This window comes from Microcaecilia unicolor, chromosome 6, assembly GCF_901765095.1.
Source record: "Microcaecilia unicolor chromosome 6, aMicUni1.1, whole genome shotgun sequence".
NCBI classification, from domain to species: Eukaryota; Metazoa; Chordata; class Amphibia; order Gymnophiona; family Siphonopidae; genus Microcaecilia; species Microcaecilia unicolor.
This window is the reverse complement of record NC_044036.1, coordinates 291,763,919-291,791,613: the sequence shown is the minus strand read 5'-3', so window position 1 is coordinate 291,791,613 and position 27,695 is coordinate 291,763,919. Positions and strand designations below refer to the sequence as shown.

The 27,695-nt window shown below is 43.6% G+C and overlaps 1 protein-coding gene across 9 annotated transcripts in view; it reads right to left on the bottom strand.

Moving 5' to 3' along the window:
- FNBP1 (formin binding protein 1) overlaps positions 1-27,695 on the bottom strand; it is a 203,271-nt gene that overhangs the window by 56,604 nt on the left and 118,972 nt on the right. For all 9 annotated transcript variants that reach the window (XM_030207836.1, XM_030207839.1, XM_030207841.1 and 6 more), the window contains exon 6: positions 23,714-23,818. In XM_030207836.1, coding sequence (XP_030063696.1) covers positions 23,714-23,818 — 105 coding nt within the window. The remainder of the gene's footprint in view (positions 1-23,713; positions 23,819-27,695) is intronic.

Here is a 27,695-nt window from a genome sequence, read left to right as displayed (position 1 = left end):
GAAGTGCCTTAAATATTATAGTAGGGCCCTAAAATACAAATACATTTATCAGGAAAGCTGAACAAGCCAAATTACTACAGAATGCTACATAGAAACTTCATGCTAACAGAATACCTCAGTCACACACACAAGACACAAATGCCAAATACAGAATAAGTGACCACAAACTCTAGAAATATAAATTAAACGGAAACCCCAAGAAACTAGACCTTGCATGTAGTACAACACCAGAGAAACAAGAAAGAAAGGCATTTGCACCTGTGCAAAATATAAAGATGGCACATGCCAGGGATGGTGTTAGGGGATGCAACTAGGGCAATTGTGCTTGGTTCCTTGGCCAGAGAAAGCCTGCATGCTGGAAGCTGAAAGCGCAGCCTGGTAATGGACTTTGGGGTCCTTTCCTAGATTTCTGTCCTGGACCCCAGCCATGTTTACCATCAACTTTGGCAAGATGTACATTCCAAATCCAACATATTATATTCACAACATTGAAAATAAAATATTTTTTTTATACCTTTTTGTTGTCTGGTCATTTTTTCTCAAATCATATTGGTCTCAGTCTCTGGTTTCTGCTTCCCTCTGTCTTCTCTTAACTCACTTGCCAGGGTCTCCTATTTGACATTTCTTCTTTCTTCATGTCCATCATCCATCTCCCATCTCTGTTTTCCTATATTTCCTTGTTCAGTATCTCCCCTGTGTTCATATCCCCTCATCCATCATCATTCCTCTGTGCACCTATGCACCCCATGCCCAGCATATCCCTTCTGCGTTCCTATTCTCTCCCTTGTCTGGTAGCTCTCCCCCCCCCCCCCCCCCCGTGTCCATATACCCCCCTCTCCAGTGTCCAGCATTTTATCTCTATTCCATATCCCCGTTTCCCCCCCCCCCCCTTGGTCAGGCATTACCCCTCTGTGCCCATGTGCCATCTCCATACAGCATCTCACATTTGTGTCCCTGTCCCCATGCTCCCACCTAATGCCCATCAACTCCCTTCTGTATCTGTATACTTCCCTATGTCCCCTTTCTCCCTCCTCCACACCAATGTGTCCCTCTCCTCTCTGATCCCACCCCCCAATCAGCTTCTCTTCCTCTCTTTCCTTCCCCTTATGCATCTGGCACTTTCTCCCTGCATCTCTCTCCCTTCCCTCTGCATATCATCATCTGCATATCCAGCACCTCTCCTTCAGCCACCCCCCCCCCACGTCCAGCATCTGTCGACCTTTCATCCAGCCCCCCCTACATGTTCAGCACCTCTTTCCCTTTCATCCAGCCCCCATACATGTCCAGCACCTCTCCCCTTCACTTCAACCCTCTGCATATCCAGCACCTCTCCCCTTCCTTCCACCCCCCCCCCCCTATATATCCAAAACCTCTCCCCTTCCTTCCAACCTCTCCCCTTCCAATCCCAAAACCTCTCTCCTTCCTTCCAACCTCCCCTCTGCAAATCCAAAACCTCTTCCCTTCCCTCTGCAAATTCCAAAACCTCTCCCCTTCCTTCCAACCTCCCCTCTGCAAATCCCAAAACCTCTCTCCTTCCTTCCAACCTCCCCTCTGCAAATTCCAAAACCTCTCCCCTTCCTTCCAATCTCCCCTCTGAAAGGAAGGGGAGAGGTTTTGGGATTTGCAATCTCCCCTCTGCAAATCCCCAAACCTCTCTCCTTCCTTCCAACCTCTCCTCTGCAAATCCAAAACCTCTCCCCTTCCTTCCAACCTCCCCTCTACAAATCCAAAACCTCTTCCCTTCCCTCCAACCTCCCCTCTGCAAATTCCAAAACCTCTCCCCTTCCTTCCAACCTCCCCCCTGCAAATCCAAATCCTCTCCCCTTCCTTCCAACCTCCCCCCTGCAAATCCAAAACCTCTCTCCTTCCTTCCAATCTCCCCTCTGCAAATCCCAAAACCTCTCTCCTTCCTTCCAACCTCCCCTCTGCAAATCCAAAACCTCTCCCCTTCCTTCCAACCTCCCCCTTGCAAATCCAAAACCTCTCTCCTTCCTTCCAACCTCCCCTCTGCAAATTCCAAAACCTCTCCCCTTCCTTCCAATCTCCCCTCTGCAAATCCCAAAACCTCTCTCCTTACTTCCAACCTCCCCTCTGCAAATCCCAAAACCTCTCTCCCTTCCCTCCAACCCTCTGCCCCTGGCAAGTCCAGCACCCTTCTGTTCCCTCCCCTCCCTGCCTCCCCTTACTTCTGGGCCAGCACGCAGCACCCCACTGACTTCCTCACCCTCTCCCACAGCGCTTCATTTAATGTTGTTGGCGCTACAGTTACAATTTCCCACCCCCGCGGCGGCGCTTTACACTTTACCTGACAGCAACGCTACAGATGCAGCGCTGACGTCCGACGTCCTGCTCCGGGGCCGTCCACGCTGATGTAACTTCCTGTTACGGAGGCGGGACGTGGACGGCCCCGGAGCAGGACGTCGGACGTCAGCGCTGCATCTGTAGCGTTGCTGTCAGGTAAAGTGTAAAGCGCCGCCGCGGGGGTGGGAAATTGTAACTGCAGCGCCAACAACATTAAATGAAGCGCTGCGGCAGGGGTGGGAGACGGTCATGGTAAGCATCTGCTTCTGGGCGGGCCTGAGGCTAAACTGGGTGGGCCTGGGCCCATCCAGGCCCACCCGTAGCTACGCCCCTGTTCCAAAGGAACGGGGCCATAAAATAAAAGGCACTTTCTTGTCTACTCCTAAGATAGATGGGTAGGACAAGTCTATGATCATTGATAGAACGAAGAAAGCAAACAGGAGTATAAGGAATTATTAATTTTGAAAGATACTCAGATAATCCAGTTTGAAGTGCCTTAAATGCCACTGTAAGTATTTTCAATTGAATCCTATGCTTTACCTGGAGCCAATGCAGTCTCCGAAGGAGTGGGGTGGTATGATCACCTTTTCTGGCATGACATAATGCGCACTCCATGGTATTTTGGAGAGTTTGAAGTCTTTTAATTTTAAATTAGGAATGCATAGATAACATTACAGTAGTCAAGCCATGATCCCATAGATGCACGGTACAACGTATGTAATGAACTGAAATCCAAAAAAACTCTAACTGACCTAATTTTGCACAGAGCAAGGAACCCAGAATTTATAACTGAAGAAATCTGCAAACAGAAACTCAATTTTGAATCTAAAATGACTCCCTTGACTTACAGGTTAGATTGGAGTACCAGGTAACATAGGTGTGACTGATAGAACAGGGGCATAGCCTGTGATCCAACACACCATAGCTTTTTGGGGAGTTTAGAAATAACCAATGGTCTTCAAGCCATCCGGCTACATTATCCAATCAACATCGCAGAAGGACCAAATTGGGATTGTTTATTGTATGGTGAATAATGGTATCATTAGCGCAGAAGAAAGTACTCATAACGATAAGTGAATTAGTGCAGCAAGAGGGCTCAAAGAAATACTGAAGAAAATTGGAGAGAGTATTGAGCCTTGAGAGATCCCATAAGATAGGGGATAGGAATCTGATTGATTGTTATGCAACTTTCTCTAATATTTTAGCCAGGAAAGACAGATTTGAAATGGGATGATAATTGGAAGAGGTAAGAGGGTCAGCTGTTGGTGCCTTGAGAATAGACTAGTAGCTAGAGCACCGGTCTTGCAATCCAGAGGTGGCCGGTTCAAATCCCACTGCTGCTCCTTGTGATCTTGGGCAAGTCACTTAATCCTCCATTGCCTCAGGTACAAATTTAGATTGTGAGCCCTCCTGGGACAGAGAAAAAGTATCCAGTGTACCTGAATGTAACTCACCTTGAGCTACTACTGAAAAAGGTGTGAGCAAAATCTAAATAAATAAATAAAATAGGTGATTTCAGAGAAACAGGAACAGTTCCCTCTTTCAAACTGTTTGTTACTAGACACTGAACTATAGGCAAGGATGTAGAAGTATTGTCAGATGTATCAGGGAATGCCTTAGACTGAAAAGAATACATAGAATTGCGCTTGAGAATCGACAAAAGCACAACCCAAAGGGAGGATATGTAACCCTGAAGACAGTCTGTAATAGAAATAAAATGTTAATTTGTTCAGGATTTTCCTTACTGAATTAATGAATTACTTAATTTCACCACGTCTACAGCTTTGTTCTTATAACAGATGAGGGCATTCATTATCCCTATCTAGTCCTTGAATATCCAAAAAGAGGTTGCATGACAAACCTGGATTATTATATCTTAAAGACTGCTGCATTTGAACAGCAGGAAATACATCTGGAGAACAGTATAATCTCATTTTGTTTATGAAGGTATGCATCTATAAATCATCCCTGGCACTGGGTATCACTAAGGCACTTGGCTTGAGGAGACAATGAACCACTGTCAATGTGCCAAGCAGACAGTATTTTTATACTACATAAGTAGAGTCAGATGCTGCATTTTCTTAATTTGTGCCCTCTTTACCCAATGACTATTTTACACTGCCACAACCAGTAAGGCACTGCTTCACTTGAACATGGAAAAAGATCTGTTTCATACAATTTTCACCATGGAAAAGTCTGCCAACTTTGTTCACAACTAATCAGAAACAAACCTATGCCAAGGTTGGCTGATCCGTTGGCTTAGTGGCAGAATTATCATGGTTGAAACTTGGGCTCAGTTTAAAAGCATGGCTTTTGCTCTTTGGGCCAAGGATGCTATGAAGGAAGTTTCAAGCATCACTGAACAGAAATTTCTAGTGACAGGCATTTGAGCGCAAGCATGCTGGGTTCTAGATAAACTGTTGACTTAGGTATCTGGTTGACAACTGTATTGAATGGACGGGGGCAAAATCCTCCAAACAGATGCAAATGAAGACTTATGGCTGGATCTGACTGAATGGAGTAGGAACAAACTGTTGGGCCAGAAAATAAGGCATACCAAAATCCAACAACCCACTTAAACAGTCACTGAGCCAAATGAATAAGGAGGAGGGAGGCAGTCAGGAAAATTGAGCATGATAAAGCTTAAGCGTTAGCAGTTCAGATACAAAGTATGTTCGGGTCACTGATGTTTGCAAGATCTTACAAAAATATATTACATTGTAGAGAACAGACTGCATTATCTCTTCACATCATCAGACCACACAAGCTGCCAGAGGGCACAATGAAACAAGAAGCATACAGTGTGAGCTTGTTTTATTGATACAAAGTTGGCTGAGGAAAGGAAAACCAGAAAGGTCCATCTAGAGTAGACTAACTTTCTTCTGGATTGCCCAATTGCCCAACAGCTCCCTCTATGGACTAATCCACAGAAAAGCAAAAATGTACTCTGCAACTACTAATTCTGCAAAAGAGAAAAATAATTCCTTTCCAACTCCTAATATGGGAATCAGTTAAACGGTTATCGGATTAGCACTTTTCGTGATTTACACACCCATAAATATTGTATATAAATACATAAGCACTGCCATAGTGGGACAGACCAAAGGTCCATGAAGCCTAGTAGGCTATTTCCAACAGTGTCCAATCCAGGTCACGAGCACCCGGCAGGCTCCTAAAAGAGAAAATTATATTTTATGCTGCTTATTCCAGAAATAAGCAGTGGCGTTTCCCAAGTCTAGCTTAATAATGATTTATAGGCTTCTCTTCAAGTTCAAACCTTTTTTAAATCCTCTACACCAGGGGTGGGCAACCCCAGTCAGGTTTTCAGGATTTCCCCAACGACTATGCATGAGATATATTTGCATGTACTGCCTCTACTATATACAAATAGATCTCATGCATATTCACTGGGGAAATTCTGAAAACCTGTCTGGGCTGTGGTCCTTGAGGAGTGAGGCTGCCCACCCCTACTCTATGCTAACTGCTTTTAAACACATTCTGTGGCAATGAATTTTGCAGCTTAATTAAACGTTGAGTGAAGAAATATTTTCTCTAATGTGTTCAAAAAGTACTACTTAGTAACTTCAGTGCAAGCCCCCTAGTCCTTGTATTTTTAGAAGGTGTAAACAAGTGATTCATGCCTACCCTTTCTCCAGTGGCCTTGAACACTAGTTTGGTGAGGATTGTCCTCATAAAAATGAATGGATAAATATTTTCAACTCCTAAGAAGTAGTTGTTTCCACAATATATGAGTGGAGTGTATAAGGAAGCCATTTTAGGGACCATAACTAATGAGCATTAGGATCTGCAGTTAATGCAGCTTATTGCGGAATTTTACCATGTGTTGGCTGTAAATGTAATGTAGCAATCAATGGCGGTGTTTACAGTATTTTGTTATTCAGGACGTGCATTAGGAGGTGTTACGTGCTTCCACATTAACTGTGCATTAGCCATTTAGTGCACAGTAATTAAGTTATATAAATCCCATTTACAAAATATAATATATTACATAATTATATATTATATAATATATAATTTAATGTGGACAAATGCAAGGTGATGCACATTGAAAAGAGTAATCCGAATCACAGTTACCCGATGCTAGTGTCCACCTTGGGGGTCAGCACTCAAGAAAAAGATCTGAGTGTCATTGTAGTTGTAGATAATATGCTGAAATCTTCTGCTCAGTGTGCGGAGGTGGCCAAAATAACAAACAGGATGCTAGGAATTATTAGGAAAGGGATGGTGAATAAGACCGAAAATACTATAATGCCTTTGTATCGCTCTATGGTGCATCCACACCTTGAGTATTGCGTTCATTTCTGGTCACCGTATCTCAAAAATGATATAGCAGAATTAGAAAAGGTTCAAAGAAGAGCGACTAAAATGATAAAGGGGATGGAACTCCTCTCGTATGAGGAAAGAAAAAGAGGTTAGGGCTCTTCAGCTTGGAAAAGAGATGGATGAGGGACGATATGATTGAGATTTACAAAATCCTGAGTGGTGTAGAACGAGTAGAAGTAAATTGATTTTTTACTCGTTCCAAAAGTACAAAGACTAGGGGACGCTCGAGAAAGTTACATGGAAATACTTTTAAAACAAATAGGAGGAAATATTTTTTCACTCAACAAATAGTTAAGCTGTGGAACTCTTTGCCAGAGGAGGTGGTAACAGTGGTTAGCGTATCTGGGTTTAAAAAAAAGGTTTGGACAAATTCCTGGAGGAAAAGTCCATAGTCTGCTATTGAGACAAACATGGGAAGCATGTAGTATGGAGAGTTGCCACAATTTGGGTTTCTGCCAGGTACTTGTGACCTGGCTTGGCCACTGTTTGGAAAACAGGATACTGGGCTAGATAGACCATTGGTCTGACCCAGTATGGCTACACTTATGTTCTTCCCCTGAGAGAAACAGTCTGAGAAATTCATTAAATGCATAGTTTACTGCGTAATAATAGGCAAACTACCGCAAAACACCTTAACATGACTGCATGTTAATTGCACGCTAACCCCAGATTCTATAAACAACTAAAGTTGTATGCACAAATCTGCACGCATAGCCGATTTCTGCACAACACTTAATTGTTTAACAAGTTAATCAGCACCAATAACAGGCCAATAACAAGCAATTATCAGCACTAATTGGCACTAATTAGAATTTACATGTGCAACTTTCTAAGCGTATTCTGTAAAATAGCACACGAATCACAAAAGGAGGTGTGGCCATGGGAGGGGCTTGGCCAGGTTGTGGGCATTCCAAAAACTTACGTGCACTGTTACGAAATAAGCCCCATCCATGCCTAAAGATGTCGACAATTACACCAGGTTTTCATTGGCGTAAACGGCTGTGCCTAAATTTTTGTCACAGGATAGCCACTACATATCCTATATAATAAAACGCACCTCCAACATTCTGAAGCTGACTGCATGGCTGAGGCATTCCTGCTCTCTGTATCCATCTCCTGAATTGACATCACGTACTTCTGGGTTCGTCACAAGCAGAAGTGACCAACCACACAAGGTTTCTCAGCTTCAGAATGTTGGAGGTGCTTTCTATTAAATAGGATTGGTCAGTTCCTTGAAGCACAGCCAGAGCTCAGCATCCTGCACAGTAACGCTCAGACACTAGAGAGAAAGAGGGGGGGGGGGTCTGACACCAGAGAGAGGGAGGGAGGGAGGGGGGCCTGACACCAGAGAGGGGGAGGGAGGTATTTCTGTCACACACACACTCTCTCTCTCTCTCACAGTCAGTCTTTCTCTCTCTCACACACTGTCTCTCACACACTCTATGTCTCACACTGTATCACATTCGCTCTCTATGTGTCACACAGTCACTCACACACTCTCTTGGTCTCACACACTCAGTCTCACAGAGAGTCTGTGTCTCACACACACTTTCTCTCTCGCACACACTGTATCTGTGTGAAACACACACTCTCTCACAGTGTCTCACATAAGCACTTGCACACACTCTCATTCTCACACACACACACACACTCTCTCACAGACACACTCGCACCCAGACTCACTCTCTCTCTCACACACACTTGCACATTCACTCTGTCTCTCTCACACAGTCACTCTCACATACACTCTCTCAAACATACACACTTCGAGGAAAGCCTTGCTAGCGCCCGTTTCAATTGTGTCAGAAACAGGCCTTTTTTACTAGTCCTATATAATAATTCTCACCTCCAACGTTTGAATGTGCCTGGGACCGTGCCTCCCTCAGAGGTGGTCTGCTAGGCAGGCACGCACTGACGTCAGTGACAGCTGATACCAAAGCAAGGGGAGGAGTAGGGAAACACGCAGAGCGTGTTTTCCTACTCCTCCCCCTGTGTTATGGCCCACTGGACCCCCCTTCCGCGACACTGTCCACCCCCCTTCTCAGTGAAAACCGTCCCCCACCGCCGTCCAGTACCTGTGCTGACGGGGGACCCCAACCCCCGTCAGCCGAAGTCCTGTGCTGGCCTTCGCGGCGTTGCTTCTTCAATGATCTTCGGTTCAAGTTCCTCTGCGTGCGTCTGACGTCAGATGCACGCAGAGGAACTTGAACACAAAATCATTGAAGAAGCAACACCGCGAAGGCCAGCACAGGACTTCGGCTGACGGGGGTTGGGGTCCCCCTTCAGCAGAGGTACCTGACGGCGGCGGGGGACGGTTTTCGCCGAGAAGGAGGGGTCGACTGGGTCGCGGAAGGGGGGGGGGTGAAAACAGAGGGATGGCAGAGTCTGGAACAGCGAGGGAGGGTGGGGGATGGCTTTGCTAGCGCCCGTTTCCTTCCCTTTTGAAACGGGCATTTTTTTACTAGTATTCTATAAACCGCAACTAACTTTAGGCAAGGTTTATAGAATGGTGCTGATTTTTTTGCACCATAGAATCTAGCCCTAAGTGCCTAACCCACTTTAGTAGAATAGCCCCTTAATTAGCCATGCAAATGTCACATTACTGGCAGGTGAAAAAGAGCTAAGGTCTCTTAAGACCAGAGAGATTTTACAATAGCTGCCATGCTGAGTGTTTCTTCTAATCTGATAGAAGCAGGATTCTTTCTGACAAACTGACTTATCTTGATGCTGCTGCTGTTTCCTGCAGACACCCCACTAACCACATTAACTCAAATTCTATTTGTTATGTTTCCTAGAAGTGTAGTTCTAGTATTGAAGCCAATTTGCAAAGCAATTCACCTGGGTAAAATGCCTGGTTGGCCTCCACAGCGTGCACACATTTATTAGCCAGGTTAAAAAGAAGTGCTTGTGTAAGAGAAGAAAAAGGCATGCAAATGGAACATTTTCAAACGCTACATGCTATTGTGTTCCTCATCCATTGGGCACCCAAAAACCAAACAGGTACACAGCTGCTTTTAGTGAACGCATGTCGTGTTTGTTCATTTTTAAAAGGGAAATGACATGCTGAGATTTCCTAAATACACTACAAAACAATGTGGTCTTTACTTAATTTTTCTTTGTAAGTTGGGGTATCTTCTTTTAATAATGACTTTTATTTGGAGTTATCTGTAACTCAAACATTTCTCCTCTTCATATCGTGGAGAGAGAAATTTTGAGCAGGTATAAATTAAAAAGCATATATAGAGCAAAACATACAAGAGGTAATTTTTTTAAAGTCAAATTTGCAAGTTTGTAGCCTGTTACAAAATTCTGAGTGGTGAAAACGTCCGTTTGTTGACATGATGCACATACTTTGCTAGTATACGAGTGTGGGGCTGAGTCTGGGCAGAGTGCTGGCATGTAGATGATACAATACACTAATTTAAACTTAAATAACCTAAGCATGGACATGTTTGCTCCTGCAATGCAGACACAATTTCCACTACTTGGGTTAATATTTTATAAATACACATAGATGGTCTGTGTGTCTTATGAAATCACTAGTAAAAAAGGCCCGTTTCTGTTTAAAAGGAAATGGGCACTAGCAAGGTTTTCCTCTGAGTGTGTATGTTTGAGAGAGTGTATGTGAGAGTGACTGTGTGAGAGAGGCTTCTGTTCCTGCTGCTGTGCATTCCCCGTGTTGTGCTGATTCACTGCTCCCTGTATCGTGGCTCCGCCCCTCTCCCTTCTACTGGCCAATCTGGTGTGGGTTGTGTGACATCACTATTATCTACTCCAACATGATTCATGGTTCCAGGCAGCCTCAGAATGTTGGAGGTGAGAATTATTATATAGGATGCTTAAGAAGGTGCCTACTTACCCTCTTAATCTAGGTGTTCTCTTATAAAATTATCCTTCACATACAGTCAACATTGTAAATTATGGTATGTTGACTGATTGATTCTATCATCTAATGCAGTGCCAATCATTATGTTTCAAGCAGGGAGCCATGCTAGCAAAAACCTTCAGCGTGACAACAACATTAAGCACTAAATTAATGCAGCGCTTACGGTTTCTGAATAATGTGATTAAATGCCACCTATTTGCAAATGATATTCAACTTGCGCAGACGGTGATAAGGTTGTTCCAGTGACTAATCTGAATTCATGTTTGGATGCTACTCTGCCTACTAAGATGAGAAACTCAGGATGAACCCTGGGAAGTCAAAAGCGCTGTGGATCAGCAGAAAGGAGAGGTCAAGTTTTGCTCCATCCCTTGTGTCAGATACTGCAATCAGTTTGAAGGATATAGCTATTAAACTGGACTCCAAGCTAAGCAATTCTGCACAAATATCTTCAGTGGTTGAAGCCGTGTTTTTCTGTATACAACAAAAACATGAGAGCTTCACTTTTTATTTGGAAAGCAGAGATTTAACCCCATAGCACATTCTTTAGTCATAATGGAATTACTATGGGGGTCTTTTTCAAAGGCACAGTAGTGTTTTTAGTGCAAATGCTACACACTAGACACACCCATAGGAATATATTTATTTATTTGTTGCATTTGTATCCCACATTTTCCCACCTATTTGCAGGCTCAATGTGGCTTACACAGTACCGTGAGGCGATCGCCTTTCCGGTATGACAAATACAGAGTGATATTATGGTATAATAAGGTGCATTTGTGACAGACACATAAGGGAATAGAAAGGAGGAAGCTTTAAGTTATGTCCAGTTCAAGTATTAGTATCGTTGTGTTGCAGGATTCAGGCATTTAAGTTGGATCGTTAGGGTATGCCTTTTTGAACAAGATAGTCTTTAGTGATTTCCGGACGTTTGGTAGGTCATACGTTGTTTTTGCCTCGTTTCATAGTGCTGCGCTACCGCATTTAGGTGCCTGTTTATAGAATAGCATGTAGCTGGAATATTGGCACACATACATGCCAGTATATTGGCACACATACATGCCAGTATTCTGGTCATTTATTTTTGCGTGTACTTGGCACCTAAATATTGCACATTTTATAGAATTACCTTCTTAGAATCCAAAATACAAAGTCAGCATCTTTTACACTGGGTGAAAAATCACCAGGTAACTTCAAATGACACAAAGAGAAAGGAAGACTACTAGGCAGTGGTGTGACCAGGAACTTTGAATAGTGGGTGCGTCTCACGCCACCACTCACCCCCACCCCCCCCATCCCATACCCCAAAATCAGGTGTCTTTAGAGTTTAGCGCACACTAAAAATGCTAGCATGCCTTTGTAAAGGTTTGTTGCATGAAGGGGTGCCGACAAGCAGTCTTCAATGCCTTTAATTACTATAGGCTGTGGGAAAGATGAAAGACCACATCACTCCAATCTTGTACAATTTACAATAGCTTCCTGTGAAAGTCAGAGTAAATTACTTGCCCTGATTATTAAATGTTTAAAATCAGACTGAACCACTCACTTTCTGACATATGTTGATAACTGCTTTGAGATCCTGACAACCATGATCATTTTTTGTATGCACCCATCTTGATCATCTGCAACTAGTTCTAGAGAATGTATATATTGTGCCATCAGTCTGTAGTATACTCCCTTAAATCTGTGGGTTGAAAACAACCATTTAAGGTTTAGGAAGGCAGGCCAAGGCTTGGATTTATAACCAAGTGTTTTCCATGTTTTTTTTTTTAGTTTAAATCTGTTTGTTGACGACAATACAGTCAAACAAAATTTATAAACAAAGGTATATCCTACAAAAGAAAATATTTTTTAAAAACCCACAAAGAACTAGTAATATAATCGTGAAAAGCTTTTCACTTTTCTCCCACACCCTATCCAACCCCATACCCCAATTACTGTCCCATATTATATGGGAACTCTCATGTGAACACCCCGTCAAACCCACCCCAGCTCAAAAATATCCAAAACACAAGTATAATAAAACCACATATCACCAACCTCGAGCCCAACAATCCCAAAATACTTAAAAGATCTCAAAAACAGGATAAGAGAGCCAAAAAAAACCCCTTCAAACTAATATAAGATAGAAAAAGTAAGAAAAAAAAATAAGTTCATCTTCCAACGGGGCTGAAATAACACCTCCAATAGTAAAAATCACCAGAAGCAAGGGGTCAAAGTTCCAAACAATGATTAGGCCCAATGAATCCAACAGTTCAAAAAATGGCAGCTATCTAAGGGCCCACAGTGGCTGGGATAGTATGTATAAAAGTTTGTGCTGCCTCCACAGAAAGAAAAAATGTGTCTGACCACCAACAGTAATCTGGAGTATTTGGAATACAATAAAGCACTGGAAATCTTTTGTTCATAGAGCTTCGTGCGTAAGGAAGCAAAGGCCTTGTGCTGACTCTGCACTTTTGCAGTATAATCATGAAAGCAAAGGACTCTCTGATTGTCATATTCCAAAATCTTCCCATGGCGCAAGGCCTGCAGAATGGCTTGTTTATGCTCAACATGTTGAAGCCTAAAAAGCACCACACAGGGATAAGCAACAACATTTCTCCTAGCACCGAGCCTATGCGCCCACTCAATTTTAAAAGAGTCCATCAGAGAATCCAAATTAATAGATTGCAGGATCCAAACCTCCAAAGCTTTTAGAAGGTCAGCCTCTGATAAGGACTCAGCTAATCCCACCATACACAGATTTTTATACTGCGTGCTACCCTCTAACTCGTCCACCTTGCGTTCCAGGTGCTGGACTGTGTGCCTGAGCTGATCCACCTCTTGACTACCATACTGGGTCTTTTCCTCTAAAACCCTGACTCGATGTTGTTGGGTGTTCAATTGCAAATTCACATTATCTAGTCTAGTCACTCAAGCTTCTGTTCTATCCTGCAATTGCTGCAATTTCGCATCAAGAGCAGCTTCCACCGCTGCACGAACCTCAGACACAAGTTCCACTGTCCAGGTGGAGCTTAATGATAGACTCTATGAAGCTGTTGGAACCGCCATTTTAGTTGACACTCCCAGCGCTGCTTTCTCTTTTCGGGGTTGTTTCGATGCCATAACAGAACCAGCACCTGTCAAATTTTTTTTTGTTACATTTGTACCCCGCGCTTTCCCACTCATGGCAGGCTCAATGCGGCTTACAGGTACTTATTTGTACCTGGGGCAATGGAGGGTTAAGTGACTTGCCCAGAGTAACAAGGAGCTGCCTGTGCCTGAAGTGGGAATCAAACTCAGTTCCAAGTTCCCCAGGACCAAAGTCCACCACCCTAATCACTAGGCCACTCCTCCACTCCTAACACCCCTACAAAGCTCACTAAAACAGCTTTTCACCAGTGCAGCTCTAACCCCAATCCAGCCAAAATCTAAAGTATGTGGCTATTTTTGGTGGGGGAAACAGAGGAGCCAAACAGCCAGCCTGTAATACCTGCTCTAGGCGTCATGTGATCTCATCTTTTCCAGCTTTTAATCGGGACTTTTCACCTGATTTCTATGCATTAGAAAACAATGGCACCCTTTTGCTACAAAGGCTTACCACATAACGTGTTAAAGTGTTTGCAATAATGTGCCTGTCAGTGTACCAATCATGAGCTATTTATTGTTTTAAAAATATTTTCAGGAGGGGGCGTGTCAAGGGTGGGGAATGGGCATGGAAGCGTTATTCAGCTAATGCATTTGCATTAATGTGTGCTAACTGGATAATGCTGGCTTAATTCGGGAGTAGTTTGTAACACCTAAATAGGAGGCAGTAAGTGCTCCTACGGTAATATTTTTGCAGGTCTTGCATGCTAATGGAAAAATTAGTGCAGGACCTGCAAAAAGAAAAAAGTCCTATTGTAGGGTCGTGCTAGAAATGGGCTTAGTGCTCGATCAAGTCCTGCATTAAAATCTGCTAAGCCCATTTCTTAGGGCTTCTTAGTACAAGGGCCTTTATGTTTGCATAGCAAAACACAGTTATAAAAACTAAGCATTTGAGTTATTTTTACATATTTGTTGTTTTGTGATTTGATGTATAAAGGCAATAAATTAGTAATCCAATTTTAATAAGTAAAAAAAATTGCAAAGAGCGGCTCATATAATTAGATACTCATACAGTAAAATGCTCCTTTTATTATATTATTTTGTCAAAAAACAGAGACGAAGAAAACTGAGAGAACACAGTCACCCTCTCCCCTAAAGGAGTACCAGTGACTGTGAGCTCTCCCACTCTCCCTCCTCCAGTCTCTCTCAAAACCTCTCCTCCCATCCCCTCTAGCCCTTCTCAAACCCAGTCTTCTTTCTCCATTGATTCCACTCAGTATACTTCAGAAGTTAGCAGCCCTATGCCTCCAGTGGACCCACTAATACAAGAACAGTACTGGGCAGACTTCTACGGTCTGTGCCCTGAGAAAGGCTAGGACAAATCAAACTCAGGTATACATATAAAGTATCACATACCATGTAAAATGAGTTTACCTTGTTGGGCAGACTGGATGGACCATACAGGTCTTTATCTGCCATCATTTACTATGTTACTATGGTGCAGGAGTGATTTTTACATTGTGCTGACAAGTTAGAACCTCCTCCTATTTCCTTTTCACAAGGGACCACAGACCAACAGCACCGCTGCTATACCACCTCCTCCTCTTTGTTTCTTCAACCTCCCTTCTTTTTTTCAGTCGTACTGGCCAATGATGTTACTCTTACTGGTCTGGATGGTCCAAGAAGATCTTTTGGTTCAGCTGCATGGGTTCATGATGCCTCCACAGATTAAATGATAACTGCAATCAGGATCTGCACTGGCTTGCAGATTGTGCAATGAAGGCCAATGATCTAGTCAAACATTGTGCTCCATATAGTCTGATGTTTACAAGCTTCACGCTTTGAGCTTTTTCAAGTGTTCAGATACCACATGAGGCTACTCAGTGGCAGCTGTTTGAGGTGATTTCAAATTCTCTTGTATTGTTTCTCATGCTACAAAAAGTAAGTATTGGAGGACAATCTTTTCCACTTTGTGGTCAGGTTTTAAATGTCACCTTCAAACAAGACATCATAACCTAGGAGATGCTTAAAGTGAGTTTGATCGTCCGATTTATTTTCTTAAAGATCTGTGACAAAAACAATCAAACAGGGCATATAAACTGGGTTACCACAGCCCCACAAGCAGGCCAGGGATGGGATGGGTATAATACCTTTTAAGGGACTACAATGATCTGCATTGTCTATTTTGTTGGTCATTTAAAACAAATCATGACCCACAAATATTCCTAATTCCTAAACATATTCATTTCTCTTTAACAGGGAAACCTCTTCTTCTTCTACCAAAACAGAACAGAAAGCAATAACGTTAACCTGACAACATTAGGCCTGAGTTTTTGTGTATGTGTGTCTGGCAGGCGTTCCCTTATAATGGTGCAAGTTCTCTGTGCTTTTAATTTACATCTCATTAGCTTACTGCATCATCACAGTTTATTTTCTTGCCAATTTCACGGTAGAAGCTGCATGTTCAGCCATTAGAGCATGCCTGTACCATGTGACATTCTGCATCAGTCCCTCAGACTGCAGAGATAAGGACAGAAGTACTGTTTGCCTAGGAAGTCCCAGATCCTGCCAAGTCAGAATATAAGAGGATGTTTCATGCTGGGTCAGATCAAAAGTCCATCAAAGCCAGCATCCTGTCTCACAGGATACCACTGATCTAACAATGGTACCTGCCTGCTTTGCCAGCTAAACTTTCAATACTACACCTACCAGAAACAAATAATAGGGTGGGAGATTAAATGAGAGAGGTGCTGTAAGAATAAAACAGCAAGACAAGAAAAATACAGTTATAGTGTTCGACTAAAATGTGCACTTAGTTAGAGGGCAAGAGCAGTCAACAGCAGCCCTTGTTCAGTAATCACCTGCTGTGTGCCTTGGATGAGGTGGTAGTTATATAACACTGTCATATGCTACATGGAGGTGAGGAGAAAGGAGAGAGGGTGGTATTGACAAACTGATGCTCATGAATCCGTGCACGCACCTATAAAACATGACTCCCTTGCGTTTCTTTTCTCACATTCCACTCATTTTGGATTTTGATTTGTTTTTTTGTTTTTTAAACTAAACAAGTATGGTACAGCAACAAGTCAAGTATCAAGAACAGTGAGAAAAAAACCAAACAAGTAAACAAACAACAGTAGCTTAAAGATGTGCCCCCACATTCCAGAGTCCCCACTCAGTGGCGGGCTCTTCGTTGCCATCGGATGGGAAGTAATCAAAGGCAATGCGAAATTTAAAAAACTAGGCAGCACCACCCCTGAAGTTTTGTAATTACCCCCCCCCCCCACACACACACACACACACTGAACCAACCGGCTCCCCTCATCCCTCCCTAGGCTCCAGCATCTCCACGCATCCTCCCCACCCCTGCTATCATAACAAAGCTGAGCAGCGTTTCCAAAGATTCCAATAATTCCGTCTTCTAAGCTTCTGATTGTTGTTCATCCCCCCCCCCCCCCCCCCGCAACTCCCATTCGGCTATTTCACATACACTCCTGCAACTCCAGAGGGGCATCACTCATCCATACTTTCAGAATACCCATTTGCCCATCAACAAGGTAACAGAGTTAAACTTGTATTGTTCCACAGTGAGCACCGGGTCCGGGTCCGGGTCCGGGTCCGGGTCCCCCCCCCCCCCCCGAGCAGGGACGCATGATGTAGGCCAGGCTAACCAGGAACATACGCGGAGCCTTCTAGGTATGGTAAAACATTTATTAGTGAAGACTCAACACAGACCTGTGTTTCAGCGGTTAGCCTGCTTCAGGAGTCTTCATATAATATGAGCAGAGATAGCTTGCTGACATTACCAATCCTGTTTGCCGTACAAAGGTCTTTTTGAAGACCAATTGTGCTTATATACTTTTACCAGCCACCATTCATCTGTTGGTGCCCTGGCGTACCTAGGTTGGCTGCCACCCAGGGTGGGTCATCGATACGCCCCCCCCCCCCCCCGGTTAATCACCCCACTCCACCCCTGGTGCATTACCCACCTCCTCCTCCTCCGAACTGCCTCATTCTCACCATCTGGGGGTGCACGGAGTAGTTGTGCAGCTGTCAGCTCCACCGGTCCCCTACCCTGTAACAGGAAATAATGTAAGAGGGGGCAGAGAACCAGCTGAGCCGACAGCCGCACAACTGCTCCATACATCCCCTTGCTATCTGCACCCGGGGCAGACCGCCCCCACCGCTCTGACCTTAGTATGCTAGAGTTCCCCCACACTCCCTATTCCATTGCTGTAACGAGATACAGGCTAGGGCCTCGTACGGGTGAACCCAACTATCTATGAGGCCTGTAGGAGCGTTATCAGGAGCATTTAGTATAAAGCTTGTGAACCCAATGCATCAAAGTGGCGACACTGTAGAGGCAAAGATCTAGGAGAGAAAGGCCACCCTGGTCTCAACTTTGAGACAGTTTCTAAAAGCTAACCCAAGCCCTTCGCGACCTCCATATAAAGGAGCCAACCACAGAGCGGTAAAGCTGGTCATCTATTTTATGGATCCAGAGGGGCAGCATCTGCAACGGATAGAAAAGCTTCGGAAGCGTTACCATTTTGACCAAGGCCGTCCTACCCAGCAGGAAAAAAGGCAATTCTGCCCACCGAGAGCACATCTTGTGGATCCCCAATAACTTATTCACAATATTTCACTGGTAAACCCAGGACCAATCTGCGCTGAGAAAAATCCCTAGGTGCTTGAGCTCACCCTTTGCCCATCGCAACAGAAATGCAGGGAACCACAGAGATGCACAAGCGCTTGACACCGGCAACACATTCAATTTCCAAAAATTGATACACCGACCTGAAAAGGAATCAAATTGCTGGATCAAATATATAAGTTTGGGAATCGTGACTGAGGCATTGCCGATGAACAGCATCATGTCACCTGCAAACATATTACCGCCGTGGGTGAATCTCTTTATAAAGGAGGTTAATAAATCCCAATAAATAAAAATATTTATTCTACACTCTGTTCCATCAATCTGCAGCCCGCACAGGTCAGGAGAGCTGAGAATTTCTATAGCAAGAGGTTCTAGAGATAAGATAAAAAGAAGGGGCCTTTCACTACAATCACAGCATTTTTATGAGAGACTGATCCCAGAATCTAGCTTGCTATGTTTTAACAGTTACAACAGCCAGGCTATTTTTGGAATTTTATAATCAGATGGTAACCTACTGCCCCTGACGCAGCCATTTTATACTGGCGAAACATGTCGGGCATTTTATGTTAAATTTCTGGGAGTTTTTTTTATCTATTAATAAATGTGTCTTTTTTTACAAGGTCTGCCTTGTTGTTTTATCGGGTCAGGTCAGGACAGTATACTGCTGTTATGGTATCCTCTCCTGACCTGGAGAAGGAAGTGTTGAAGGATAATCAAAAATGTATTAAAATCAGTCCAATATAAAGGTATTACCTTATTTTATATTTTGTGTTTTATTTGAATTTATTAACTTTTATTAACAGAGCTATCACATTAATTTATCCTAAGTTAAAAATAAAATTGTTGGACATTAAAAGTAGAACGTAATCGTAATTCTTGACATCCATCCTGTTTGTAATTGTTTTCTTTTTTACAATATCCTCTTCCTCTATTAAGGATATCTATATCAGTCTCCTCCAGTTTGTGGACTACTGCATTTAAATGTAACAGTTGTTAGGATAATGTACATTCCAAAATATTGTTTCTTTGATATATTATGGCATATTTCTAGACAAAGTTCGCTTTGGAAATGTATTAAAAAACTTATAAAGAATAAAAAAAATTATTGTCTGTACCTTTGTTGTCTGGCCATTTAACTTTTCTAACTGCGCTGGTCCCAGTCACTTGATTCTGCTTTCCTTCATCTTCTCTTAACTCTTTTGTCAGGGTTTCCTGTCCATTTATAGTTTTTCTCTTTACTTATTCTTTGTTTTCTTCAATTTATTTTTCTTCCTCTCTTTCTGTCCAGATTTAATTCATCCTTACTATCCAGTCTTTAATTTCCCTCTTTTTACTTCATCTACCTATGGCTTTTCATATTTTCCTCACCCATGTTCTTCCCATGCCCCTTCCTCTTATTCTCCAGTCTTTCACTAACTCTATCCTCTCTCCCTTTCCATCTAGCAGCTCCCCTTTCTCTCCCTCCCTTCCATCCAGCATCTCTCCTCTTTCTCTCCCCATCCTTCCAGTGTCTCCCCTTCTTTCTCTGCATCCTTCCATCCAGTGTCTGCTCTTTCTCTCCCTATCCTTCCTCCAGCATCTGCCCTCTATCTCCTACCTTTCCACCCAGCATCTTCCCTCTTTCTGCCCCATCCTTCCAGCATTTTCTCTCATTCTCTCCTTCATTTCATCCAGTATCTCTCCTCTTTCTCTCTCCATCTGACCAGCAAGGGTCTCCCCCTTTCTCCCCATTCTTCTCCCCAGCAGCTTCTCTTTCTCCTGCCCTTTTCTATGTCCCTTCTTTCTCTCTCCATCTTTCCACTCATCTCTCTCTCTGTACTCCTCCTTCTTCCAGCGTCCCCTTTTCTCCCCTCTGCTCTCTCCATTTAGTACCTCCTACCTCCCTCTCCATGCCCTTTCCCCCTTCCCCTTCCCACCCAGTACCTCAGTGTTTCCTGGCCACTGCTGCTTCTCCCAATGAGCAGCAGTGGCCATGGCAAAACAACAAGAACAGCAAGCGCAGGGCTGCAGCAGCCTTTAAACATGCGATGTCGGCTCTGCCAGTCCTCTGCTCCCCGCAAAGCCGACAGCACAAGCCTAAGGTTGCTGCGGCCCTGTGCTTGCTTTTCTCATTTTGCTGCAGCCACTGCTGCTCATTGAGAAGCAGCAGCAGCGGTAGCAGTGGCGGCAGTGGATCCCCTGGCCCAGCAGTGTGTCTCAGCGGCATAGCCTGTAGCGCTTTCACATGGAAGTGAAAGGCGCTGTGATTTCAATGCAGGGGGCCCGGTCCGGCGGCGGATGGAAGGGGGGAGCGGCGCCGGCAACCTCGGGGGGGGGGGGGGGTGGCAGGGGCGGGGCCCCAGGGGTGGCCTTGCCCCGGGCCCAGCCCAGTCTCTCGGTGGCCCTGCTCAGCGGGAGACTTGGCAGGTCTGCAGCTGCTCCTTTCTACTATTTGCTTAGTCTGGCTATAGAGTAAGGAGCTCCTTTCTTCGCTCCAGCTGCTGGCACCATACAGCTGCTAAAATCAGAGAGAATCTACTTTCTGTTTAATGTGTGGTACAGGAAGTATTGTTCTCTACTTTCAATTTCTGCATGGTTCCCGGCAGCTAGAGTGGTTTGAGCTAAAAAAAGGAGCTCCTATCTCTGCAGTGGATTTAGTGGTGCTGGGCAGATAGAAGGGGGCCGATGAGACCAGTCTAATGCTGAGGCTGGGTAAAGAGGGCTGGGGGGCTAACAAGGAGGCAGGTGGGAGATGTCTGGTAGTGGAGGGAGTTTGGGTTGCTATCACTGATTTGACACCAGAATTTGTATGTTAAGTTGTAAAGTGAAACATTCTATTTCTGCTTTGTACCTCTTATTGGGAGAGTTTTATTGGTTGATCTGGGACTGCTCGATGAATGAATAATTATACTTTATACTCTGTGCGAATAACTGTGCTCCTCACTCCAAGCCTCAGAGGTGTGCAGTTAGGTCCTGGCAGCCGCCAGCACCAGAGGGCTCAACCCTGGTGGAACGAACAAGACATTTTTCTTTTATGTGTAGTTTGACTCCATTAGGCTGATCTACTTTGGTTTTACTTGCATACAGTACAATATATAAATATATATGATTTATGTATTGTCATGATTTCGTAATAAACTTAATTACTTGGTTCCTGTCAGTTTGTAGGTTTTTTTAAAATCACTCCCAACCACCTTACTCCCTGATTGTAGCTCTGAGGAGGGAATGTGAGTGTTGCGGTGGGGGGGGGGGGGGGGGGGGGCAGGATGCCAGGGGACTGGGGGCGCCATCTCTTCCCATACTTCAGGCAGCAGATTGTTTTGAGCCGTCCCTGACTAGTACCATAGAGACAGAAACCTAAGCTTCTCTCATTGCTTGCCACCACTCTCCACATGCCCCTCTGCCACGGCTTCATCACCAATTTATAAAAATACACAGAGGACAAGGTCCTATCACGGCTAAGTGTAGCTCATAAGTCATAGGAGGCAGCTCTGTCAGTGCTAGTGGGTACTGAGCTCTCTCCCCCAATATTGAGCAAGCTCCTTCATTGTGTATAGGGAGGGGTAATTTGGATCATGTTCAGCACCCCAGTCACTTTGGCATGCTGTGAGAATTCTCATACCACAGGTGCCATCATTGTGCTGTGACATCTGACTGGTATGCTTTTCTCTGTCTTCCTTCTTGTTTTTTTCCCTGCACTGTGTATCCTATTGTGTCGCAATCCCACTGGCCTGCCCTCTGGCTTCCTACTTTTCTAAAAGATGACATCGTTCTTTTTATCAGAATGACTGACACAGTGTTGCCAACTGGCTCCAAGTTTTTGTTTCAGGGCTGCTTAATCCAGTCCTGGTTTACCCTCCTGCATGAATGGTTTCTGAACAGCAGCAGTAACTGTAAGTCAATGCACACCGCAGGCTAAAACCTAAACTAAATCACCCTGCCCTGAAAAATTGAGCTAGATGGCAATCCTAGACTCACTGCTCGATATGAGACAATATTTAGGCTTCCCTTCCATAGATTTGATCTAATTTCTGGATGGACCTGTTTTGAAAAAAAATGTCTATCCCCTTGAGCCAAATTAGGACCTAAGGGAAAACCAGTAGAATGAGTTTTACCTGAGACAGAATAGGTATATGTGCATCTTCCAAAGGACAACAAGACATGGAGCCCCAAAACCCAACAGCCATAAACAGGTTTTTCCTCTGTAAAGGTTTCAGGATGACACTCTTCTTGTAGCCCTGAAGTGAATTTAGGTTCCTCCACATACACTGTAATTGAACCACAAGACTGACCCTCTTCCTCTGAATTTACCAACATTATGAAGAACTGCTCCTAACTTGTTCCCGTTTGTACTTTCAGAAAGCGTGTCTACTGAAACAAGAGTTTCACATTTATTCAAAACATGTACAGAAACTCCCGTAGAAATAAAAGTATTTTCCTATGAACTATTAGCATCAATCAAAATTGATAACATCTAAATTCAGTCTACCCAGAATACCACTCATCTCAGAAATGTGTGGGAGTATATATATATATATGTCTAAAAATATAAAAACAAGCTTGAGCTACAAATAAGAGTAGTTTCCTTTCAAATTAAGAGACTTTGAATCCTAGGGGCCCTTTTACTAAAGCTTAGCATGTGCTAATGGAAACAACATGTGTTAAATGCTAAGAAGCTCATTTTATAGTGCACGCTAAGCTTTAGTAAAAGGGCCCCCTAGATTGATACCGTCCGTCCGAGGTGTACTTGAAATAAAATAAAGAGGTATGTATTCTAATGAAGGAGACTGGGTGGGCCAAGAAGTCTTCACCAGTTGACAATTACAAGTTACTAAAATGCTGCTGCCTTGTCTGTGCCCAGTTTAGGAGCGGGAATCTTTCCAACCATTCCAGTACACAGCTGACATTCAACATTAGTAAACACAGCATTCTCAGTAATTACTGGCAGGCTGCGATCCATTAGATCTGCGAGGGCTTTCAGAGCAAAGGCAGTGCATCTCACATTCAGTCTGATGACTTTGTGCTTTCTCAGTGAGATAGCACTTCTTTCACAGATACTAAACCATTGGAAATATTCTCCTGCATTTCAAGACCCCCCTGGGATATGTTACTAATGCAGCAAAATTTAGTTCTCCAAATTATTTGCTGGTGAGTCAGAAGGCACTGGCAATCATAAGGAGAAATAAACCATCGTTCACATCACATGATATAATTAAAACCAAAATAATCTCTATTTCAACAGTTGCTGCCGTGTGTTGTGGGGAGGACACACATGACAAAGTCTTCCCAATTCAACAGAAGGGGGAAAAAATGTGCTGCTGTGCTTTTTGAACAGTCTGCTGGTCAAGAACTCCTGATAGCTGCTCATCGTGAAAATGAATATGCCATACCACCTTTCTTTAAAGTGGATGCCTGCCTGCTCTAGGTGACAAGAATAAAGCAGGACATAAATGAAACAACACCTCCATCTCTTACTAACTTACTTTTTCAACATCTGCTTTTGTAACATTGATATCTGCATCCATTTTTTCAAAATACTGCTGTGCCCTGTCGGCCTCTTTGCAGTCCCGCTCAAATCTTCTTTTACTCTGTGTAGAAAAGAAAGGAAAACCCAGAAGAATTTATTAAGCACTGCTCACATGAGAACACCTATAGTAAATTCAAACTTAACCTACTAATCAATAACAGGTTGTATTACCTCTACTGAAGAAACAAAGATGGATATTAGACACAACTCAACAGTAAGACAAGCTCTAACTCCAGTCTCATAGATGCAAGAAAGGAGAAAAGCAACATTACCAGTGTCTACATGACAGCAGTCCTTGCTATACACATAAGGGGGCACTTTTATAAAGTCATTTTTGCACATCTGTGTGGCCATATATGTGCATAACTGGCATCTTACAAAATACTGACTGGTGTAGAAGTAGGAATGATGACATGATGGTGTGTACTTTGCCAGCAGGCATGTACAGAAACAGAATCTGGGTGGAGTGTGGTGGGCACAGTTCACAAGTACACACATAGATTATAAAATATGTTACAAGTGCAAACATAGATTATAAAATACATTAATCTACATGTGAACTTCAGTAACCTAGGTTCAGACATTTACATCTGCATGACAGCAGGTATAAATATCCACGCCAGCAAGGTAGGTGCAATTTTTAATGATTACACTAGTATGGAGTGAAGGAGTTATAGGAGTGAACTTAGAACCAGGGGTTCCTTGTGATCTAGGGCTAGACACTTAACCTTCCATTGTTTCATGTACAAACTTAGATTGTGAGCCCTCCTGGGACATGAAAATACCTACTGTACCTGAATGTAACCTTCCTTGAGCTATAACATGAGCTAAATCCAAAATCCCTTTCCCCATTTTATAAAGGCACACAGGTGCCTGCTTGCCCTCTTCAACTAGATGCCCTGTGTTTGCACCATATGCAAAGCCCCTTGCTGGCAATCTTAGACCGCATAAAGTTTGGTCATTTGTCAGTAAGTGTACTGTATATCATTTGGTTTAGTTTGATTTCTGCCACATCCTCTCTCCTCCTCCTCCTCCTCCTCCTCACGTCTTCTGGATAAGTGCACCTGAACTATACAAGTGCTTCTCAGGGACTAACTGCTCAAAGGAAGTTCTTTTCTGGCCTTTGCCTGGGACATAATCAGTGAATTAAGATGACATCATGAGATGGAAGAACACATATGGCCACTGCCAGTCTAGAGTAACAGCAAAAATTCCCTTTTAACTGGGACTCATAAAAAACTGGACCTGAAAGAGGCAAATCCCATGTATAATTTTAAAGCCTCAGTTTTACTCAGAGATTAATTTTCAGAAAACACTCAGTGACCGATGCAGAAAGCCACAGCAAGCCTTGCCGTGGGGTTGTATGCAGGGCTAGCTTAACCATTGGACCAGGTGAGGCTCTGGTCCAGGGTGATGGCAATTAAGGGCACCAAAATATCCAGCCTCTGACCTTACCTGATCTACAGGATAAGTCTTTTCTTCACTCCCCCTCCCTGCGGGTCCGGCACTGCTCCCTCATCTCTTTCACTTCCCTGTGATCCTGTAAAATTGACTTTAGTCACCAGCCCCTGGGTGTTCTCTCTGATGCATCTTACCTCCTCTAACGCAATTTCCTCATGTCATGTTGCTGCCACTGGTGACCAATGTAAACGTTACAGGATCACCAAGGAGAAGTCGGACCCACGGAGAGAGGGACAGAGGAGGGGGAAAGAGAGACTGGACTGGGTGGGTACGGGAGACCAGAAGTGATGCAATGAGGGAAGGGGCACCACTAAAGCAAGTTGGCTCAGGGCGCCACTATTCCTTGAGCTGGCCCTGATTGTACACGTATGTTAACAGCCGAGAATGCAGAGAGGGGTTGAGTGTGGGTGCTAACTTGTGTGAATGACATGGCCACAGATTATGTTATAATGGCACCCAGTCATAATAGCCCTGACTCCACAGCCTTGTAACAAAATAACCCTTGACATTTCACACCCTAACAAAATAGCCCTTGACAAAATGGCCCCTCCCACAAAACAACCCCCTAAGAAAAAATAACACATCACAAAAAATATAATAAACTACAACTGAAATCTTCACTGATAAAGACTCCTACCAGCATTCAACTGCATAAAGCATATATAAATAAACAAAATTCTATAGCTACAAACTGGTATTCATGATCTATTCTGCTATTTACAGAAACTATTCTTCCATCAACATGCTAATTAAAAAAAACCCCAATATTGTCATCATTTTCATAGTCTTACCAACCTTATCCTGTTTGGCAAGGTAAGATTATTAGGGAAAAAAGGCAGTCTCATATTCTGGGCAGCCTGATCGGGCCCTTTTGTCAGGAGGCTAACTTGTCAAGGGTTATATTGTAGGCAGGCCATTTTGACAGTGGCCGTTATGTCATTGACTATTATATCGGGATCTTTTTTTGTTTGGAGCTTTTTTGTCGGGGCCATTTTGACCAGGTACCTGTTATAATGTATGGTAATGAGGCTATTAAGTATTCTGTGGCAGGCAGAAAAGGAAGCAATGGCTTTTGCTACATGGACAATATAAGACATTTTTTTGCCATGTCTGGAGTAGTATAGAAGGGTTAGCAGAGAGAATTTAATGCCAGGTATGGTGAAACAGGGGATTTTCAAGCCTGTGAATTGAAATAATATTTTCATGCAGCATATTTCTCTTGTTTGGCCAGCAGGTGGGGTTTGTTCTGTGTTTTAAAGCTGTTGCAGAGAAAGCCGTTTTCTTTTCAGTTTAGCCCTTTGGAAAGGCAACCTGCAGTGACATTGGCCAGATACTTTCAAAGTTGGTGCTCTGGACTCTGATTGGCCCTGGAGTTCAAATCCAGCCAGGAGGTACTGGATTTTTCCCAGTTTCAGATAGGGAGTGCAGAGGATAAACATCTCTGCCCTGAGGTCCTATTCAAGAACTGTGAGCAGTTATTTTCCTGAAACTACCTAGGTGCTACCCTGGTAGTGACAAAGTGTTTAGATAGTTTTGATCCTTATTCAGTTACCTGTTATTGCGTGTTGTTTTTCCACCTGTTTTATATCATCCACTATTCTAGTTCTGTGATAATAAACCCATTAGTTATTGGCACTGATGTCTTGGACAAAGAATCCTGGTGGCTTGTGTTTTGGGTCTGAGTGCTTTCTAGGAACTGTGGGGACCCCTGGGAGTATGGCCCTAGTGTCCTAGAAATCACCGGGAATAACTTGAGAGTGGGAGACTCGCTCAGAGGCAAGTGGGACCCAGTCGGTGGGAGGAGGGTGCAGTGTAGAGCACGTGCCCAGGTGCAGGCAGCCCTGAGCAGTGCTGGGGCCAGACCTTCCAGGTGGCCACAGGGTTAACCCCATATGAGTGCTAGGCATTTGACGCCAGGTTTTAAGATCTGTCAGTTTTGTCTTCTGCAGCTAGAAGAAGTGCCTGGAAACTTAAAAGACTGACTGGAAGTAAAAGAGCTCGTTCACATGTCAGAACAAAAATGAAAGTATCAGCACACAATGGCACCTATCCTTCTGAACATAAATATCAGCCTTGCAAACTGTTATGTGCTAGAAAGTTTTGCAAAGCTCATATTTATTGCAGAATAATAGATGCTGATGTGTGAAGACACTTCCAATTTTGTTTTGACATGTGCACAAGAAACTGTGCTGTGAAACCTTTGTGCACATGCGTCTGGCAGACTCCCCCAATTTGTATGCAAGTTCTATATGCATAAAATTTACATAGACTTTCTGCATGCCACAGGATTATGCTCACAGTAGAACCTGACATCCATGCACAGTCTACCAGCAGCTTTCTGCATCAGCCCCTCAGTGCTTCACATAGGAAACCAAGTTTTGGCATTAAACTTTAGGTGACTTTTCATCTGAACAAAGGATCCTAAATTAATCTTAGGATTAAAATGCAATTCGTTTTCCTAGATTTAGGTTCCTAAT